At 50.1% G+C, this 18,139-nt stretch overlaps 7 protein-coding genes across 7 annotated transcripts; 3 read left to right on the forward strand and 4 right to left on the reverse strand.

Annotated features, from left to right (window-relative positions):
* Positions 1 to 2,976: 2,976 nt before the first annotated feature.
* Positions 2,977 to 6,390, forward strand: T310_9818 (uncharacterized protein; the record flags this gene model as incomplete). The annotated part of the gene is made up of 5 exons (XM_013467709.1): positions 2,977 to 3,923; positions 3,983 to 4,027; positions 4,509 to 4,845; positions 4,946 to 5,162; positions 5,390 to 6,390. 5 exons carry the CDS (start codon positions 2,977 to 2,979, stop codon positions 6,388 to 6,390), a joined length of 2,547 nt encoding a protein of 848 aa, XP_013323163.1.
* Positions 6,391 to 7,068: 678 nt separating this feature from the next.
* On the reverse strand, positions 7,069 to 7,383 carry T310_9819 (uncharacterized protein; the record flags this gene model as incomplete). Its single annotated transcript, XM_013467710.1, has 1 exon — positions 7,069 to 7,383. One exon carries the CDS (start codon positions 7,381 to 7,383, stop codon positions 7,069 to 7,071), a length of 315 nt encoding a protein of 104 aa, XP_013323164.1.
* Positions 7,384 to 8,604: 1,221 nt separating this feature from the next.
* Positions 8,605 to 10,197, reverse strand: T310_9820 (Mitochondrial export translocase Oxa1; the record flags this gene model as incomplete). The annotated part of the gene is made up of 3 exons (XM_013467711.1): positions 8,605 to 9,252; positions 9,303 to 10,052; positions 10,111 to 10,197. The coding sequence occupies 3 exons, from the start codon at positions 10,195 to 10,197 to the stop codon at positions 8,605 to 8,607; spliced, it is 1,485 nt and encodes a 494-aa protein (XP_013323165.1).
* A 471-nt stretch (positions 10,198 to 10,668) lies between these two features.
* Positions 10,669 to 11,140, reverse strand: T310_9821 (uncharacterized protein; the record flags this gene model as incomplete). The annotated part of the gene is made up of 2 exons (XM_013467712.1): positions 10,669 to 10,785; positions 10,859 to 11,140. 2 exons carry the CDS (start codon positions 11,138 to 11,140, stop codon positions 10,669 to 10,671), a joined length of 399 nt encoding a protein of 132 aa, XP_013323166.1.
* Positions 11,141 to 11,954: 814 nt separating this feature from the next.
* On the forward strand, positions 11,955 to 13,254 carry T310_9822 (Cdc48-dependent protein degradation adaptor protein (Shp1); the record flags this gene model as incomplete). The annotated part of the gene is made up of 3 exons (XM_013467713.1): positions 11,955 to 12,029; positions 12,092 to 12,483; positions 12,540 to 13,254. The coding sequence occupies 3 exons, from the start codon at positions 11,955 to 11,957 to the stop codon at positions 13,252 to 13,254; spliced, it is 1,182 nt and encodes a 393-aa protein (XP_013323167.1).
* Positions 13,255 to 14,782: 1,528 nt separating this feature from the next.
* On the reverse strand, positions 14,783 to 15,355 carry T310_9823 (uncharacterized protein; the record flags this gene model as incomplete). Its single annotated transcript, XM_013467714.1, has 2 exons — positions 14,783 to 14,970; positions 15,031 to 15,355. The coding sequence occupies 2 exons, from the start codon at positions 15,353 to 15,355 to the stop codon at positions 14,783 to 14,785; spliced, it is 513 nt and encodes a 170-aa protein (XP_013323168.1).
* Positions 15,356 to 16,897: 1,542 nt separating this feature from the next.
* On the forward strand, positions 16,898 to 17,489 carry T310_9824 (Uncharacterized protein; the record flags this gene model as incomplete). Its single annotated transcript, XM_013467715.1, has 2 exons — positions 16,898 to 17,312; positions 17,404 to 17,489. 2 exons carry the CDS (start codon positions 16,898 to 16,900, stop codon positions 17,487 to 17,489), a joined length of 501 nt encoding a protein of 166 aa, XP_013323169.1.
* Between the last annotated feature and the right edge of the window lie 650 nt (positions 17,490 to 18,139).

Here is an 18,139-nt window from a genome sequence, read left to right on the forward strand (position 1 = left end):
ATTATTATCTACCAAGGTACCTACAACTGCGGCTGAGCTGCCTGCCTGGCTTATACGGTTTTTTGACCTCAGGCCGTGTGAGGTGGAGTCTGGATTTCTGACCCACCTGTCTGGCTGGCTGTGTGATAACAATACTCTGTACGGAGTACGGAGTTCTCCGTATAATAATACTACGTACCGAATAACAGGCACGGAGGACGGAGTTTACTACGGAGTACGGATCCGGGGAATTGGCGGGGAAGATAAGATCAGGACCTGATCTTTGGGTTACTGGGTACGTAGCTTAATGTCAGCTCAAGTTACGAACAGTTAAGGTGTCAGCTGGGCGAGACAGAAACAGGTATCTGCGCACGAGGTGACACGGGACTTGAGGGTTGGCTGGGCGCGGCTGGTGCATCTACTGATGATGCCCGCCCGTCTGGATGCCAAGGACAGGGTGGAGTAAGAATAATATTCCGTACAGAGTAGTTACAGATTGAGATTGATTGACTTGAGAGAGAAAAAAAAATTTTTTTTCTTTGCCTTCTACCGCTCTCTATCTACGGAGGAGAGATCTTTTCTGCAGTGTATTCCGTTGTTACACTGTGATCAATCACCTTAGCAAGTTGGACTAATTAGAATTCAAACTGGAATTACCGAGGAGCATTGACACAGTACGGAATACCTAGGTAATGGACAACTAAATCCGTAATGCAACGAACTGTGCAGTTACCTACGGAGTACAGTACATGCGAAGTTGCAATGAATTAATTGCGACTGTTAATCATCTGTTCCTCGTTACTCCGTATTCTCTCCAAGATTTGAGAACAATACTATTGTGATTTACCTACCTACCTGAAGAGGGCCTCGGAAATTGCATCATGATTGGCCCGGATGGAGATTGATAGCCAGTCCATTATGACATTCTATTGGATTTCCATATCTGCAGACTGATTGGTCCATCGGGCTCCATCGATAGATCAGCGGGTCCTTCATCCCGTCCGAGGTACGGAGTACCTGGTACTTACAAGCAAGTTCCTCGAGAATATGAATGGCCTGATTATCTGATAAGGCTCTTTATCGCCCTACTATGTTGTACTATATCTCATTCCCTGATTACCTTTCTCTATTTGTTCAGTCAAGTACGGAAAGAACAGTGTATGCCGTACACCATCAGATCGAAAATTCGGTACTCCGTACGGAGTATACGGGTCCAGCGGTCATCGACGATCGGACGATCATGACTTCATAGCGCACCGGCCAGGATCTTGGCTGACCCCTGACCATGGACTATGAACTCCTCCAGCCTTGCATCAGAAGCCAGACGGGATACTGAAATCCGCTCTTTGATTGATCGATCGATCGATTCATTCTTGTCTGCCAATTCTGTTCGATGGATTTGAAAATGTGAAATAAATATTCCATGGAGTACTTTGTACTTCGTGTTGGGCTGGGTGCTTATTTCGTTCTCGGCACCTGCTTGAATTATTACCATCATTGATTGCCATCATCATCGCTGATCATCATTCAGGGAACTCTTCATTTTTTTTTCGGTGCCAAGATTCCTTTCCTTGGGAATACACCATACGGAGTTGCTCCATTCTTTGCATCAAAGATGACCTCACAATATTGCGACTGTTCGTCGCATGCATGCCCTCTTCAAACTTCCAGTTCAGCCGGTGGGGGCACGACCTGCTAATCTTAAAACACATCTCGAGTTGACGTACTGAACAAGGACGGGATAATAATGCAGCACAGCAGTTACTCCGTACAGATCGTCGGTAGTTATGGAGAATTGACACGTCTACTCATTATGTCGGCCTGAAGACGCATAGAACTTGCCTGTCTGTCAAAACAAAGGACAAGGCTGAATGGCTGTTATATGTCATTTCTTCCACCGACTGGAGGGTGGGAATTTTTGTCTTGTCGATATGAAACGCAAATTGTGCTCGGTATGTGACGCACACCGTCCACCGAGCAAATCTTCATCACTCGACAGATCTTCTGGTGGATTTTAATTCTCTGAATTCCACAGAGATGTGATGGATGACAAAGGTCAGATGTGCCGTCTGCCCAGACGTATCAGAAATGGTACCGCTTGTGAATTTCTCCCATCCTCGACACTGAGCATCATCAATTGCATCTCCAAGTCTGTCGCATGCCACTTTTGAGAAGCGTCCTGAAAGGAAAGAACGTGAGTCAGATGCCAGAATATCGTACCTTCAGGATCACTGTCGACTGCCAAGTCTGTTACATGTACCTATTTGGTGAGAACAGCAGCACTCTTGGAGCCTGCATTTGACTCAGATATATTTTAGAGAATTCGACCCCCAATTCAGAACTGCGTGATAGATAAACTGCATCTCAGCCATTGTCGAATTAGTCAGAATGCTTGCACTCAGTCGCAAGGCAAAGTCCACAGAGATGGCGAACTCGAAATTCTGGGAGATCGATACAATATTTGCTCCTGTGATCTATTATTGGATGCTCTCTGATCTGAGTAGAATAATTATCAGCTACATGCACAAATGACTTTCCGGCACAATTGTGATTATACTTTGAAATAAAGTTAACTCGCATGCAGCCACCCGGAGTTTAGGAGTTAAGGCCCGAATCGTGATCTTGGTGCGTAAGCGCCTTCTTTGGGGAACACTAGATCCACTTCGCTGTGATTCTCGTGGTTTCCTCTGTTATACTGTTTGGATTGCAGACGGGACATAATGGCTTCGGTGGGACGATTATCTGTGGTGTCATTTTGTCCTTCGGAGATAGGAGTTTAGTTGTTCTTCATATTAAACCCTAACGCCGTGAGTGTACAATCCAGATTGTGCTAGATCGGAGACCATTCCGGCTTCTTGAATGTCATCTCTCATAGAATCTTCTTAAAGAGAGTGAATTCTCGCTGTGCATGTTGAGATTCTTACGACTGTGCTGAGCATCAAACCAACATACCTTCTCTCGAAGAATTCCTCGTCAGCTTCATTACGGCGGATCAAGATGGTTGAATACGGCTTCGCTACGCAAGGCCAGGAGATTGTCTCTGCATTTGCGGATCAAGTCAAGGGCAAAACTTTTGCCATCACCGGCCCCAGCGAAGGGGGCATTGGCGCGGAGATCGCCATCACTCTTGCCAAAGCGTCCCCAGCCCGTCTGATCCTGTTTGGTCGCTCGCGAGAAAAGACTCAGAGTGTCATCGACTCCATTGCAGCTGCCAGCGAGCAATCCTCCCCCGTCGAGACGGACTTCATTCAGGTGGAATTGGCTTCCCTTGCGAGCGTGCGAAAGGCCGCACAGGAAGTGCTCTCAAACACTGCCATCACGCAGATAGATGGCATCGTCAACAATGCCGGTGTCATGGCTTTACCCACATACGAGACCACGCCGGAAGGCTACGAGAAGCATCTGGTCACCAACTACTTGAGCCACTTCCTGCTGACCAACCTGCTGATGCCCAAGCTCCTGGCCTCTCCCTCTCCCCGTGTCGTCAACCTCAGCAGCTACGGCCACCGCATGTCCCCTTTCCGGTTCGATGATCCCCAATGGTCCAACGGCGCGACGTACCATCCGACTTATGCATATGCACAGAGCAAGACAGCCAACATCCTGTTCTCGGTTGCTCTGAATGAGAGATTGGGCACGACACACCATCTGCGGTCCTACGCCGTGGATCCAGGCAGCGTAGCCACATCGCTCACTCGACACATCACCCCGGACCAATTCAAAGAGGGACTGGAGCTCTTTGCCAAACATGGGATTGTGCGTCCGGAACGAAAGACCCCAGCCCAGGGATGTGCTGGGCCGTTGAGAGCCCTGCTGCAGCCGGATATTTCGAACGAGGACGGTGTCTACATCACGGACACGAAGCTCACGACGGATCCGGCGGTCGTCAAGACCTACGCCACGGACCGTGAGGAGGCACGACGACTATGGGAGTTGAGTGAGGAGTGGGTTGGACAGAAATTTACGTATTAATTGCAACTTGAGGGCTGCTTTGGCAATATAGCGTAGTAGTTTTACCGTTATGTGCCGTCCGTCTGCGTCTTACAGTGTAAGCATAGAAATTATGTCTTCCCATCAAGAGGATTTAATTTCGATATTTACTCCTCGACGTTGTTATTTTTGAGCCTGGACTATGCTTAGCTGGCCTGCATAACTCAACAGGAATATTGTACTGTGGAGTACATAACATGATTTCCAAGTTTGCTACTTCTCATTGGTTTACCCCACAACGGCCAGATCCATGCATTGTTAACCTGCTTCAGCTCTATCTATCCATGCAAGATCAGAAATGCCTAGCACCCTGGTCATTGACTGTGCTTACGTGCAGAGTAAACTGCCTCAAGTTCGGTAGAAAATGGATTTCCCTGCCCCGGGAAATGGCGATCGCGCATTGAATCTCCCCACGCGCGGGAGGCCTCAGCTGTCGTGCACGCCATGCAATAGACGAAAGTCAAGCTCCCTGCATCGCACACACCCTTATTCTGTCTCGCTTCAATCCACGTCAAGCTTACTAAATGGCGATGCTGCAGGCTCAAGTGTGACAGGGCACGGCCCTGCGACAACTGCGTCAAGAGAAGGGAGTCGGACAAATGCGTCTACCCGGCCGTGCGCGACCATGCCCGCGCGTCGAAGCGGACGAAAAAGCGTCTCGACCGGCTGGAGTCGCTGGTGATGGGTTTAATCGACAGGAGTGTTTTGCAAAGCCGCCCCTCGCTGGATGGAGAGCAGCAGTCTCTCGGAGGAAGTCGACTGCATGACAGCGACAGGCACAGGAACCTTGGCAGCACTAATGAATCCCTACTCGACAAGCCATCGATACCATCCTCCAGCTCGTCATCTGCGCTGTGGGAGAGTGTCCTGCTGGATGTAAGTCTCCAGTCCGGTTCACAAGTCAATCGCTGATGATACACGCATATCGTACGTGTATACATCCTGCTAGATACTGACGAGCAGTATGGGCTCCTAGATAGCAGAAATTCGGTCCTATTTCGAGGAGCATGAGCTGGACTTTCGCGAGCAGGAAATAAAAGTGGAATCCTCCAGGAATCCGCTCGCAGGTATCAATATCTTACACACCAGCCCCGGTGAATGCGACATGGACACGCTCCTTTCGTCTCTTCTCTCCAGGTCGGCCGTTGATCTGCTGATTGAAAATTACTTTGGCATGACGAACCACAGTAGACGTAATTCTCTTCTGGCTATGAAGATCCCATCGCGAAAGATTGACTAACTTGCGTTTAGCGATAATACATCCGAAAAATTTTTTGCGAGAAGTATAGACTATCCAGATGAAACTGCAGACTAGGCCACTAACCGCTACATAGTATGAGAGATTCTGGAAGAATCCCTACGACGTGTCGAAGATGTGGGTTGTTCGCGATTATGCGGCAAGGCGTACGAACCTGTATAGCGAATGGCATCGACCTGAGACCATTTCTCGGGGACCCAGACGAAGCGATGGCCCTGTTTCGGACCCGGACGACACAATGCCTGGTATCGGCGGACTATTCCAAGCCTTTGATGGAGCAGCTTGAGACTCTCGTCGTCCACCTCGAGGCCGAGTTCACAAGCAGTCCGGACTCTCAAATCCATGTCTGGGTCTTGATGGGGAGCGTCGTCCGCCTGGACATGCGAAACGGCCTCCATCGCGAACCGAGTTTATTTCCGGAGTTTACGCCCTTCCAGTGCGAGATGCGCCGTCGGATGTGGCTCGCGATCGTCCAGACTGACATCCTCATGTCATTCCAGGTGGGCTTGCCCGCAATGATTCCCAAGGGGCAGCACGACACGATGCTTCCACAAAACCTGCGAGAAGACGATTTCGACGAAGATTTCACCGCGCTTCCTCTGTCACGACCTATGAACGAAGTGACCAACATATCGTTCTTTATCGCCAAAAATCCCCTGCTCGAAGTCTTCGCCAAGATAGCGTCTCACATCCTGGACATCCATCCCAACGAATCGGACGTGGAGACGCTGGAGAGCGAATTGTACGCCGCCCGGGATGCGTTGCCTCCGTACTACAAGATGCGTCCGCTGGAAGAATCCACACTCGATCCACCAGACGTTATCCTGGCGAGGATGGGCATGGACCAGTCAGTCCACAGCGGACTGTGTATTCTGCACCGACGACGGTTGCCTCTGGCGCGATCGAAGCCGCAGTTCAGCTATTCTCGCAAGGTGTGCGTGGATGCGGCGCTGACGCTGCTCAGTTACCAAGCCATCCTTCACCGCGAGAGCGGCCCAACGGGGCGATTTGGAGCGCACAGGGTGATGGCCACGTCCGTCACGACGAATGACTATCTCCTTGCTGCGATGCTCCTTTGCTTGGACTTGCGAGTGGGCATGTCCGGGCCGACACATCCTGCGTCGAGTGATTTGAGTCCTGTGGGGCAGGGATCGACAGGATGAAATGATGCAAGCATTAGAGACGTCGTACCATGTATGGCGGGATTCAAAGGACAGATCGATCGAGGCGTTTCGAGCGAGTGAGGCGCTGGCCGTGATACTCAGGAAGGTCCGAAGTGAGGATCAGGGGGAGCCAGGAGACGCCAGCCATGAAGCAGTCGATCCATTGCGTGGTGGTGAAGACGGTAACAATGTGCCCCCAGCGGAATTCGCTTTTTTTTTAATAAAAAAAAGCTGACTCTGCAAGTTGCCCTCCCTACTGGTAACAATGCCGACTTACCAGGCGCGTTTCCGCCAGAGGAATCCGACCCGTATAACCTCAGCCTTCCTTTTTCAGAAATGGTTTCATCTCCGAATGACATCAACTGGGTGGGCATATGTATCAACAGCAGTGTTCGGACTAACAGGCTAATGTTACGATCTATTCGCAGGTGGAGTTTGATTGTTTCGTGCGTGGGAGCATTAATTCTCCTGATGCCTGACGTTGGACTTTGAGGAAGCTGGAAGAGTGCTGATCGATAGAGAAGATAGAAAGATGGAAATCGATCAATTCAATTCAATTCAGGTAATTAATTAATCCCCTTTTAATAATCAACCAATAACCCCAGAATGGGGAAAAAAAAAAGGAAACCAATTCCCAATTCGAAACCCCAAATCCTCCTTTACTACCTCTAGCAGAAATCACTGCATTTCAATACTTTCAGCATTGCCATTTCCACCAGTAGCAGTAGCACCAGCAGTAGCAGTAGCAGTAGTAGCAGTACCAGAAGCAGGACGAGTCTGACCAGACCTTCCGCGAACATTGCGCCCACGCACGTTCGCATTCACGTTATTGTTCTGGTTCGCCTGCTGGTTTGCCGTCCGAAGCAAACGGCGGTGGCACCAAAACGCGTTGATCGCGAAAATAAGCAGCACCACCAGGCCGATCGCCGCGATGACGATGGAGAGGGCGGTCCAGAGACGGTTATCCCAGACGATAGATAAACGCTTATCCATGATGATAGGATGGATGAGATGGGATGGGATGGGATCTGCATTTGCGGCGGGCGCTATTAGTCGATTTTTTTATTTCATTTTTTTTTATCAAATATGCATATTATAGACTTGTCTTATCGGTCGATAGACTGACTCAAGATGGGATGGAGGCAGACTAACAGGATTGCTTTCTGAACTTCTCCTTCTCCTTCTTTGCTTCTTTGAGGCAGTAGCAGATGTTTCTGTCTGACATATACTGTTAGAGGATCCCGTTCACACGGTAGTATACTGGACACTGTACAGTACAATGTATAGGGTACATACCTTTGAGATTCAACTTCTTTCTCTCTCACAGTATGTATCTCTGTGTGAGATGAGGATGTGAAAAAGAGATAAAAAATAAAAATACATCTACGTGCGTGCGTGGGTGTTTACGTGCCTGTTTACATTTACCTACTCCTTAGTTAGGGCTATTGCCCTCTTCTGCTCTCGGCGGACACTTTATCATCGTATCTGTCTCCCTGCAAGATTGAGTGACGATATAGCTCACAGATAAACAATGTGCATCTCTAGAACATATGCGTATGTAGGTAGGTAGGTAGGTACGTATGTGCATGAAACATCACAGCACATCGACCACGGGCGGCCGCCCCAGAACCATATCTTCAGTTACATCTCTAAAAGGGTCCAGGGAAATCTACAACAGGAGGCCCCCTGAATATCATATCCTGAGTTCGTCCCAAATCAGTCAGTAGCTCAGCGAAAGTACTTAGGTATTTGTGGGAAAGAAATCAACAGCGGGAGCACTCTTCAGAATCACATTAATTGTTATTACTATTACTATTATCCTTTGTTTGGAGACTGTAAGACAGAAACTTGCATAGCTAGCTGATCGATTGCCTACATACACTCGAGTATTCAATTCATGCTTGTAGCGGCTTTGGTGGCAAGAATCCTCCCGTTGAATCAATCGTATGTACGATCCGAGAGTTATGATATGATATGATAGGATCATCCTGTATTAGAGACAAATCCTTACTGTATTTCTATAGAGTAATTTGTCTTTTTATTTAAATAAATCAAAGCTTCTTCAAATACATTCCTGAATGGTACAAGTTAGTTATTTTACATGCAGTAAACAAATGCCGTATGACAGGAGAAAGCCCTTGATAGCTGCCAAACGCCGTCCCCAAAATCTTATTTAATTTATCCTTCGACTGATAATACTTCACTGCTGCGCCTTCATCTCGTCTCCTTGGACCGGTACATCCGGGCCGTCTTCTCTCGCTCCGCCTCGAGAGCACGCATATATGCCTCCCGTCGCGCATGGTTCCGTTCCTGCCGCTTGTACTCCTCTTCCTCTTGCCGCCTCCGTTCATACTCCTCTGCCTTCTGGAGATCTGCCTTGCTGAGTCGCGGCGGCGGTGCTCCTGGCGAGCCGGCCGCATTCGAGCCCCCGCCAGTGAGCCCCTGCGCTTTCTCCAGAACTTCCCGCCGAATGTCCTTCACACCCTCTGTGAACCTGTTCACCGTCCTGTCGATGAAGCTGATTGAGCTCTTGTTTGTGTCCGCTTTGAATTGATCCTTGAAAGCCTTATCCGCTTCGGCCCGGATGCTATCCTCTATCAGGCGGATGCGACGGCGCTCCTGAGATTCGCTCTCTGCCTTGCGATGCTTGGGCAAGGGAGCAATTCCCAACCACTTTCGGAAACCGGCATTGTTCAGCAGGTAGCTCTGACCGATGGCGAACAGACCAGTGCTGGCAAAGTAGAGCTGTAGAGCACCCGGGAAAAACGCCGTGAAGAGAAATGAAAGCACAGGAAACCCATAGATAAAGGCCCTGCCAATGGCCGACTCTTGGAATTGGTTTAATCCCGCGTCTCCACCTTTCTATCCAGCGATTAGCCTCCATATATCATCTTCGGCAGCGATGGACATACCCTTATGCTGAGATAGAAGACCGCGGCGGTGGCAGTTGGAATCACGAAGTAGGGATCACTGACCGTGAGATCGGTGATCCAACCCACCGACTCCGCCGCCAGACCCGGCACCGGAAGCGCAGCCATGCCATTCACCACTCGGAAGCAACCGTAACTCAAGGGAATATTGAGGAATAAAGGCACAAGGGCTTTCCAGGTTTTGATACCATGTTTCATATTCAAGTCTTGCAATTCTGCTCGGGCTTTGATCAACTCTACCTGGTTGCCATCGCGCGCGGCGCGCACCATGCGCTCTCGAACCGGGTTCACGACATCTCGAACAGCATGCAATTTGGCCGCCAAATCCGAAGAATCGATCGCAGGCTTCAACATGGCTATACGGACTAGAATACCAGCAGCGACAATACTGGCCCACCAGGGCAGACCTGTCCAGATGTGAATGTGTTCGATGACCCATTGCATGAGAGAGGATGGGCCCCAGCCATAATCCAGTCCCAGCTCCTTCAGATATCCGATTTTCTCTGGGATTTGTTCAATCTCCAGCGCCGAGAGATCTGCGATATTTGTCGACCCGGTCTGAGCGGCATCTGCAGTGGTAGTAGTAGTAGCGGCTGCGGCGGTCGATGTCGAGTTGAAACGAGCAAAGGACAGCCGGGACGCGGACGACACGGGCTTCCAAGAAGCATTCCCTGGAATCGTCTTACCAAGGGAGACTGGATTCCGGAAAGACCGCGAGGCAATGGAAGACAACTATAGTCCAGTCAACTTCTGTCTCTTGCATGCTAGGAAAATCGGATCAGGAACCAACCGATCGAGTAGAGCGGAGAGCGGTCAATCGCGTGCTCGCCATCCTGGCAGCTGTGGCCGACCTGGTCAGGCCTGTGCCGCCCAGCATTGTGACTGCCCGATGGCGAAGCAATTGTGTCGAGAGGTGCAGGCGACCGAACAGTCGACTCCGTGAGAATCGGGATTGACTGCTCGATCTTTTTGTCGGAGCATTTTTGGCGCCAAGCCAGTTCTGCCGGGCGGAGAGCGGCACCCCCAATCAGGAGCGCCGCTCGTCCGCCTCATGACTCTGGCTATTCTTACTGTCCAGGGAACTCTTGGAGAGGAGGATTAAGACAGTCTCGCTGATGAGCCAGCATTTCAACACTGTAGATTCGTTTACACCAAATGAGACATTCCCAGACGCCGCCCAATAGATGTACCTCACTCTATGTACAGTAAATATCAAGACAGATCGTGGGTTGCAAGCAAAAACAAACAGGCATCATGACACCAGAATGCATATTTTCCAGATACGATAGTGGTTCGCATCCAACAGATCTAAGGCAGGTAATACCGTGTTGTCGGCGAGGGTCACCACTTATTCCAGAGACGTCGTGTCGTTCAGGTTGGCCCGCGGAGCCCTCCTCTGGGTCGGGATGTTTCTCATCTCAATGCCCGGTCCAACAGGTGTTGAGCGTCGGTACGTAGGGAAGATCTGACAGGGTTGTTAGCATCAATTGCAGACCAGGAATGGATTGCTAGTCCAGCAGGGCTAAAGACAGGCCTACCTTGGTATTAGACCAGCCCAGACGGAAAGCTGCTTCATGTGCCAGCAGCTCGCCCAATCCCAGCATGAGCCCGTTGACAAAGGGCAGGATGAGGTTGATGGCCGCGCCGCGCAGGATGCTCCACAGCGAGGGCGGTTTGTAGAGGATCAGCGGAGAACTGGACGTCGAAGGAGGCGAGGATGAGAGCTCGTGGTTGGCCGAATAGTTCTCAGAGTCGGAGGGCACCGTCAGAGCCGAGTCGTAGAGCTCGATCCGCGAGCCCGAGGTGTTTTCCGATGTCATGTTGACAGGGCTAGTGAGCCAGGCGGCTGAAGATGAGGGCAACAGAGGCAGAGCAGCCGGCTGTCTCTGGAGTAGCAATGCATGCAATAGCTGGTGCGAAAGAGCCCGAGACTCTGGTGGCAGAACTGCTCCAGTCGTGACGATGCGCAACTCCTCTCCTCCGCCGCGGCGGTTGGCATGAACATCACGCTTATGTAAGCCACATTGTACGCAGGAAAGCAGTCTCTTCGCCAGGCGGTTGATGAGGAATCAATCCTATGATCCTCGTAGCTGAGGGCATCTAGTCGCCTTGAAGCCCTAGTCTACTGTCTCTAGAGTCCAGAATACCAGGACACTGTCTGGTCTGGTGTCATCACACTGGTTCTCTACAGTTCCCCACTCAAGACTGTTATGCAGGTAGAAGCTTCTCTGTATTGCATTCAAAGGCCTATTCGTTCTTCGAGACAATTGGAACAAATCGTCTCTTAATATCAGAATGGGTGATATCAATAATAATAGCAGTCATCATGCCAAAACACTAGTGTAGAACGATCTGATGCAGTTACTGCGCGCCTTTTCGTGTTGAGGCTCGGCGGAAGGTCCTCGGTGGGATGACCAATCAGGCAACCGTGACGTACGTGACCTTCTCTGTTGTTCCTTCGACTCTTCACTGAATAATCACTCGGCGAGCCTACATCTTGCAGGCAGGGCGCTCTCTTCCATCTTCCTTCCTGTTCTTTATTTTCTCCTTCATTTCCCCCGCTGCTGTCTCTGTCTTCTCCACTATCAGCAGCAACCCCGCCATCGCGACTGCTGTCGTCTGGCCAACTCCAACATGGCGTCCAACGCGACAGACCAGGATGAGATCGTCTCCCAGTTTTGCGCCATGACGGGGACCCGTCCGTCTGAGGTAAGCATCGGCAAAGTAGTCTATTTGGGCATCGCATTGCTAAAAGAAAATCATGACGACAGGCTCGCCAGTTCTTGGACGCGAACGAGTGGGACATCGAGGCCGCAGTCACGGAATTCTTCGCAGAGCAGGATGAGGCACTACAAGATGCGAATGCTGGAGGTGGACGACGACTGGGATCGGATGAACCTGCACCCCAGCCGTCTGGCGGTCGGACACTGGGAGGGGCTCCTGCTCCCGCCTCTGCTTCTGCCCCTCGCCAATCTACCCAAGCGCGACGACCTCAACAGAAGAAGTTTGCGACATTGGGAGACTTGCAAGCCAGCAGTGGCGCTGGAGAGTCCACCGACGATGAGGACGAAAACCAGGACTTCTTCGCTGGCGGTGAAAAGTCGGGCCTCGCCGTGCAGAACCCTGATGACATCAAGCAGAAGATCTTGGAAAAGGCGATGAGGTGAGATTGTGGGCTCCTGGGTTATCCTCGATGTAGCCGCTGACAATATTGAACAGGGCACAACCTCCGCCAGCAGATGATACCAAAACCAAGAAAACGTACTTCACCGGCACTGCGCGCACCTTGGGAGGAGACGACACCCCTAGCCAGATCATTCCAGACCCGAACGAGGGCCGACCGCAACGGCCGCCCCGAGTCCGTCGGACGCTACACTTCTGGGCGGATGGCTTTTCGGTGGATGACGGCGAGCTGTTCCGGTCGGATGACCCTCGCAACGCAGAGATCCTAGATGGCATTCGTCGTGGACGCGCTCCGCTGTCAATCATGAATGTCCAGCCGGGCCAGGAGGTCGATGTCGAGATCAAACAACACGACGAAAAATACGTCAAGCCCAAACCGAAGTACAAGCCATTCTCCGGGCCGGGGCAGCGACTGGGCAGTCCTACACCGGCTATCCGAACCTCTCAAGCAGAGACTACCCCTGCACCTGCTGCTGCAGAGCCGCCAAAGCCTGAGATCGATGAGTCACAGCCAATTGTCACCCTGCAGATCCGCCTGGGAGACGGAACGAGACTGACGTCGCGGTTCAATACGTCACACACGATTGGAGATGTCTACAACTTTGTCGCAGCGGCCAGCCCTGCCAGCCAGGCGCGACCGTGGGTGCTGATGACTACGTTTCCCAGTAAAGAGCTGACAGACAAGTCGGCGGTGCTGGGCGATTTGCCTGATTTTAAACGGGGTGGAGTTGTGGTGCAGAAGTGGCAGTAATCTCGCAGACTTGGTGGAGTGTTCTCTCTTTCTTCTTGCCTGAAACCAGGAATCATTGTTTTTATCTAGATTAGATACCTAACATGAAAAGTATGCTCGAGCTGTACTTGCAGTTGCCAGATCGACAATGAGATGTACCAGATCTGCAGAGTACACTACAGATGATACATTCATGTAACTCCTGCCTCAGCATGAATACCTATATGCCAGGATGCTAGAAAACTGATATATTCCATGCCTGATACCTAAACCAAGCTATTTAAAACTGTGCGGTACCTGCTTCATCGATGCTTGTAAGGCAAGGTCATTGAAGTCCTGCCTCTTCTACGCCGCTTCGACAAAAAAAAAGAACGGACTCAATTTTATATTTGCCTGTCGACAATCCAATTCCTTCATAAGCATTATTTCTTGTTAGACAGATATGGACATACGGAGTAGGTACAGGTTATACTTCGTAGAAAATATAATCCGATCCCATTATTATTCTGCCAGCAAAACCCCCCAAGGCGGTATCCCCTCGCATCAAGACGATACCATATCCAGTAGGCGGTATAGTATTTACACTAGCCATAATAGGAAATAACACGTGATCCAGAAACCTCGCGTCGAAAACCCTGGATTTTGGCACCTCGCCACTCTGCCATTTGTGTGTACTGAGTTTGGACAAAGTGAGGCCTTGGGTCTGCTGCTGGGCTCAGCTGGGCTCAGCTGGGCTCATGTAGGTATGGCACCTGCCTCAGGTGTCTGGCACATAAATGCACAAACATTATTGTGCACTGGCACTGCCTAAATTTAGTACCTAGTGGACCTGTCAAGATAATAATAATAAGCTTTTCAAAGCTGGAATATAACTGCTCTGTTTAAATAAACATTACGATAAAAGACTCCATGTTCTAATTAACTCAATCATTTACCAGATTTTCGACTTTATCTCAATCCATCATTTTTCTGACTTGAAGTTATTTTCTCTGTGCAGGCATTGGTTGAGGAAGCTTTGACTACCTACCTAAAGCTAACCCCTAGCGCGCCAAGCTCAGCTACTTACCTATCCTAGCTTCCCTCTGCTGGGCTTGCCGACTATAAATCATCTCGTGAAACCTCTGACGACGTTGGTATTGTCAATTAATATTTGTTTAGGTGTATAGTTCTAATCCTAATGGATATGATGATGCACTCCCTCCCGACATTAAGACAATGCACCACCACTATCACAGGATGCTACAAACAAGGGCAATATCAGGCTCAAAGTCTCCTCCGTGATAGCTACAATATTAGTGAAGCGACAAATTTTATGGTTAAAATGGTTTTTAGTTATTTTCCACACATGAAGTCATTTCGAGTCTTCGAACCACCAATCATTTATTCCAAATCAGTGAAATACTCGACTCGAGCACGCTTCATCTATCTATACAGCACAGGAATTGACCGTCTATGAACATAAACAAAAATGTCGACCAAGGAAACAGACTTTCTCCACTGACTGAAACCACAAATTTCTCTTCCAAAGAGTCCACCGATCTCAGTTCGCTTAGGAAATGAGATGCTTGGCCTTCAGAACTTGACCCAGCTGAGCCAGCTCATCCTGAGTCAAGCCAGTGTACTTAAGGCTCGCGGATCCCATGGGGATAGGAACGGCACCGCCGTATTGGGTAGGGTGGCCGGTAAGCACAGTGGCCAGATCCATGCAAGCTGGAGGGACGCCGTCGGCTTGGACGGCTACATCATAAGTCAGTCATCATTTTTTGTCATCGGATGAATTGTTGGGAAAAGACGCACTGTTAGGAGGCGTTCCCGTCAAAGTGATATGGGCGCCCTTGAGCTGGTCCTGGCACTGCTGCACGGATTGCTGCGACACGCCAGGAGGGAGGTTCGGGATGCTCTGGCGTTTGTGATGGTTTGAGGCCGCCGCGCCGATACCGCCAGCAATCGCACCACCGGCCATGGAGGCGAGGCCGCCGTCGGCAGCGGCAAGAGCACCTTCAGCAGCTCCTTCGGTCGAGAGGACCCCGAGAGCGCCCAAGAATGAGAAGGGCGCGGGGCAGAATTGCACCAGGCTGAAGAGAGCACCGGCGGAGAGGGCGACGACGGCGAAAGGACGCATTTTGCTGTCGTTTGTATCGAGCAGAGTGCTTTTGTCGCAAACAAAGTAAGATGTTTCGTCAAAGAAAAGTCGATGTTTGGTTTTATTGCAAGTTCGCTGATGTTGTCTGGATTGATTGATGATGTTCAACCTCGAGAAAATGGATGCTTATATACCTTTTGTTTGCGCTGCGAGGTCCGTCTCCATGAAGCTATCCATCTACACTCTGATCCTCATCAACTGATCCTGATTACGAGTGTTTCGGGCCGATTGGGGCCATGTTGGTATATCCACTTCCATGGTTCTGCCCGTGAGCGACTGAGGCCAACATGATGAGGTGATGATAATCGTTCAGCAGAACCCATATGGCCCGGAAGATTAATCGAGAAAGACGCACAACATTTCGACTATCTGGACTTTGAGCGTTGGTGCCAGCCTACGAGTAGTGGAAGCATTCTTTATCGAAGTTAAGCGAGAATCCTTTCGATCCATTGTCCCCACTGGCAACGATGTGAGATGGAGGTGATTGGGCATATCTCCTGGGCCCTACTATGTTGATATACTAGGTGCAGGGCCTTCCGCGTCCCCTGCATGTTATCTGATACAGTTTGAGGTGTTAGATTACTTCCAGATCGAGTGGAGGCGGATGTGCAGGTCAACAGACGATCTGTGCTCTCAGAGCCAACACATGACGGTCAAATTTCCCCCACAAAGAGACCCGTGCAGCTGTGCCTTAAGGTTCGTATGTGGCGTCTTTATGGTTAGATCCTGCAATGGATGTGTTATGCATAGGCATTTTGTTCGCGTAAGATGATCGGGTATAGCCGAATGGGATCAATGATCAACATCCTGAAACCAACACACACCAACGGATGGAAAACGGCCCCTTCTTCAGCCCGTGTTCCTTATTGTTTGACGTCACGATGCAGCATATACAAGGGGATTCTATTTCGACGTCAATTTCAAGGATTTTTGCGGACACAGAGGGAATTGGATACAACACGTCTGTTCTAGTTAACCACTCGAGAACTGGAAGATTGACATTTCTCGATCTATATACACGTATACCCCTATAAAGGATTTACAGCACTATTCGAGTGAGATAATATGGGAAGCTCACTCCACCAGAGGAAGACCCATGAGATCAAGACCAATGATGATCAAAAATATGTCGAGATTGAGATGAAACAGCCCGTGATCCACCTCCCGAACACCATCCAACATGACATCAACGATGCAGGATTCTTCCCCCACGAGCAAGGACGAGAATCCTATACCTCTGGAGATCTTCCCAGCAGTTGGTTAGGGTTACGGACCCCAACGGGCGATCAACCAACATTATACGGTCAATATCGTAGCGAAGAGCTTCACCGGTATGACTTTTTATCTTCTAGGTCAATATTCCTCCTTGTTCTCGTCAATATAAATAGCCCTCTGAATACAAGCCCTCTGAATACAACAACGCCACACATCCTCTCGAAGCAAGATTCTCCAGTCCTTCGAAACACTTCTGTCATATATCTCTATAACCCAAGAACAAAAAACACATCTGCATAAATCAACATGAGAGTCGCTGCCGCCGCCGCCGCTGCCATCTGCACCTTCTTCTCCTTCATCCAGCTGACGCCCGCTCCCGTCGCGGCGGTCGCCGAAGTCATCGCGGGTGCCCTCCAGGGAGGCATCACGACCTTCACGGGCTCCGTTCTCAGCGCTGCCACCGCGTTGGGCGTCAAAGGAGCTGCGGGGCACCACAAGCGAGACGGATTCATCACCGTCGACCCTCGTGGGAACGACCCGTTTGCGAACCTGCCCCAGCCCGCGGCCGACGAGTGCAAGGGCCAGCTCCACGGGGCGACGATTAACTTCTCGCCGCTCCCTAACAACGGGGTGCAGATCGATGGCGTCCCGTCGGCCTGCATGACGCTGGCCACTGTGTTCCTGGGGACCAATCCCGAGGGCCCGGCGCCTACTCCTATGGGTATGTATATCGAACTTGTCCTTGATGTGTAATCGTGATGTACTCCGTATAAAAAGAGACAACAATAGTGACGTTTTTTTTTCTTTCTTAGGATCGGCGAGCTTGGCGTATCATAACCTGAGCAATGATGAGCTGAACCAGCTGCAGGCTGCTTTGAATAGCAACCAGGGTCACTGAGGGAGCTGAGGCCTACGGGAAATAGGAGGGATAGTTGAAGAAGTCTATTGAGTTTCTGTACAGTATTTGTGTTGTCTTCTGTCCATGTTGAGCCTTGGGTTGTAAGGATGAGAAGCAGGGAGGGTTCTTGGAGATGTCGATAGATTATTGATCATAGAGTGAATTCCTTCCAAGAAACAATCGCTTATGATAAAAGAAATCCAGAATAGATCTAGATAAACCAAAAATTTGATTGTTTTCTATACATGGTCAAATGAATTAACCCTAACCGTATTTCTCGATACCCCGTGACATGGCGTGTATGAGAAGTTTTCTCCCTTTTTGATACAGAGAGCCACTCAAGGACGACCTAAGTACACAAAGCAAGCAGTAGCAGAGGCCTGGCTGCAGTAACTCGGTAGGAGGATATTCGATTTTTGGTAACTCGGTACGGTGTACAATGATTGATGAGTGACAGCGACAGTGATGAGTAGTCGGAAGCGAGCGATTATCCCTTCCCGATGGGGAAATGTGTTGGTCGATCGTAGGGCTGTGCCGCAGCTATGATGTCGAGATGCATGGGGCTATGAGTCTAGCATGTTTCATAAACCAACAACATCCCCCTCTCCGGACCCCTCATTCATCCATTGTTATTATTAGCATTATGCCGG

The sequence above is a fragment of the Rasamsonia emersonii genome (genome assembly GCF_000968595.1).
Source record: "Rasamsonia emersonii CBS 393.64 chromosome Unknown ctg1118621762214, whole genome shotgun sequence".
Classification (NCBI taxonomy): Eukaryota; Fungi; Ascomycota; class Eurotiomycetes; order Eurotiales; family Trichocomaceae; genus Rasamsonia; species Rasamsonia emersonii.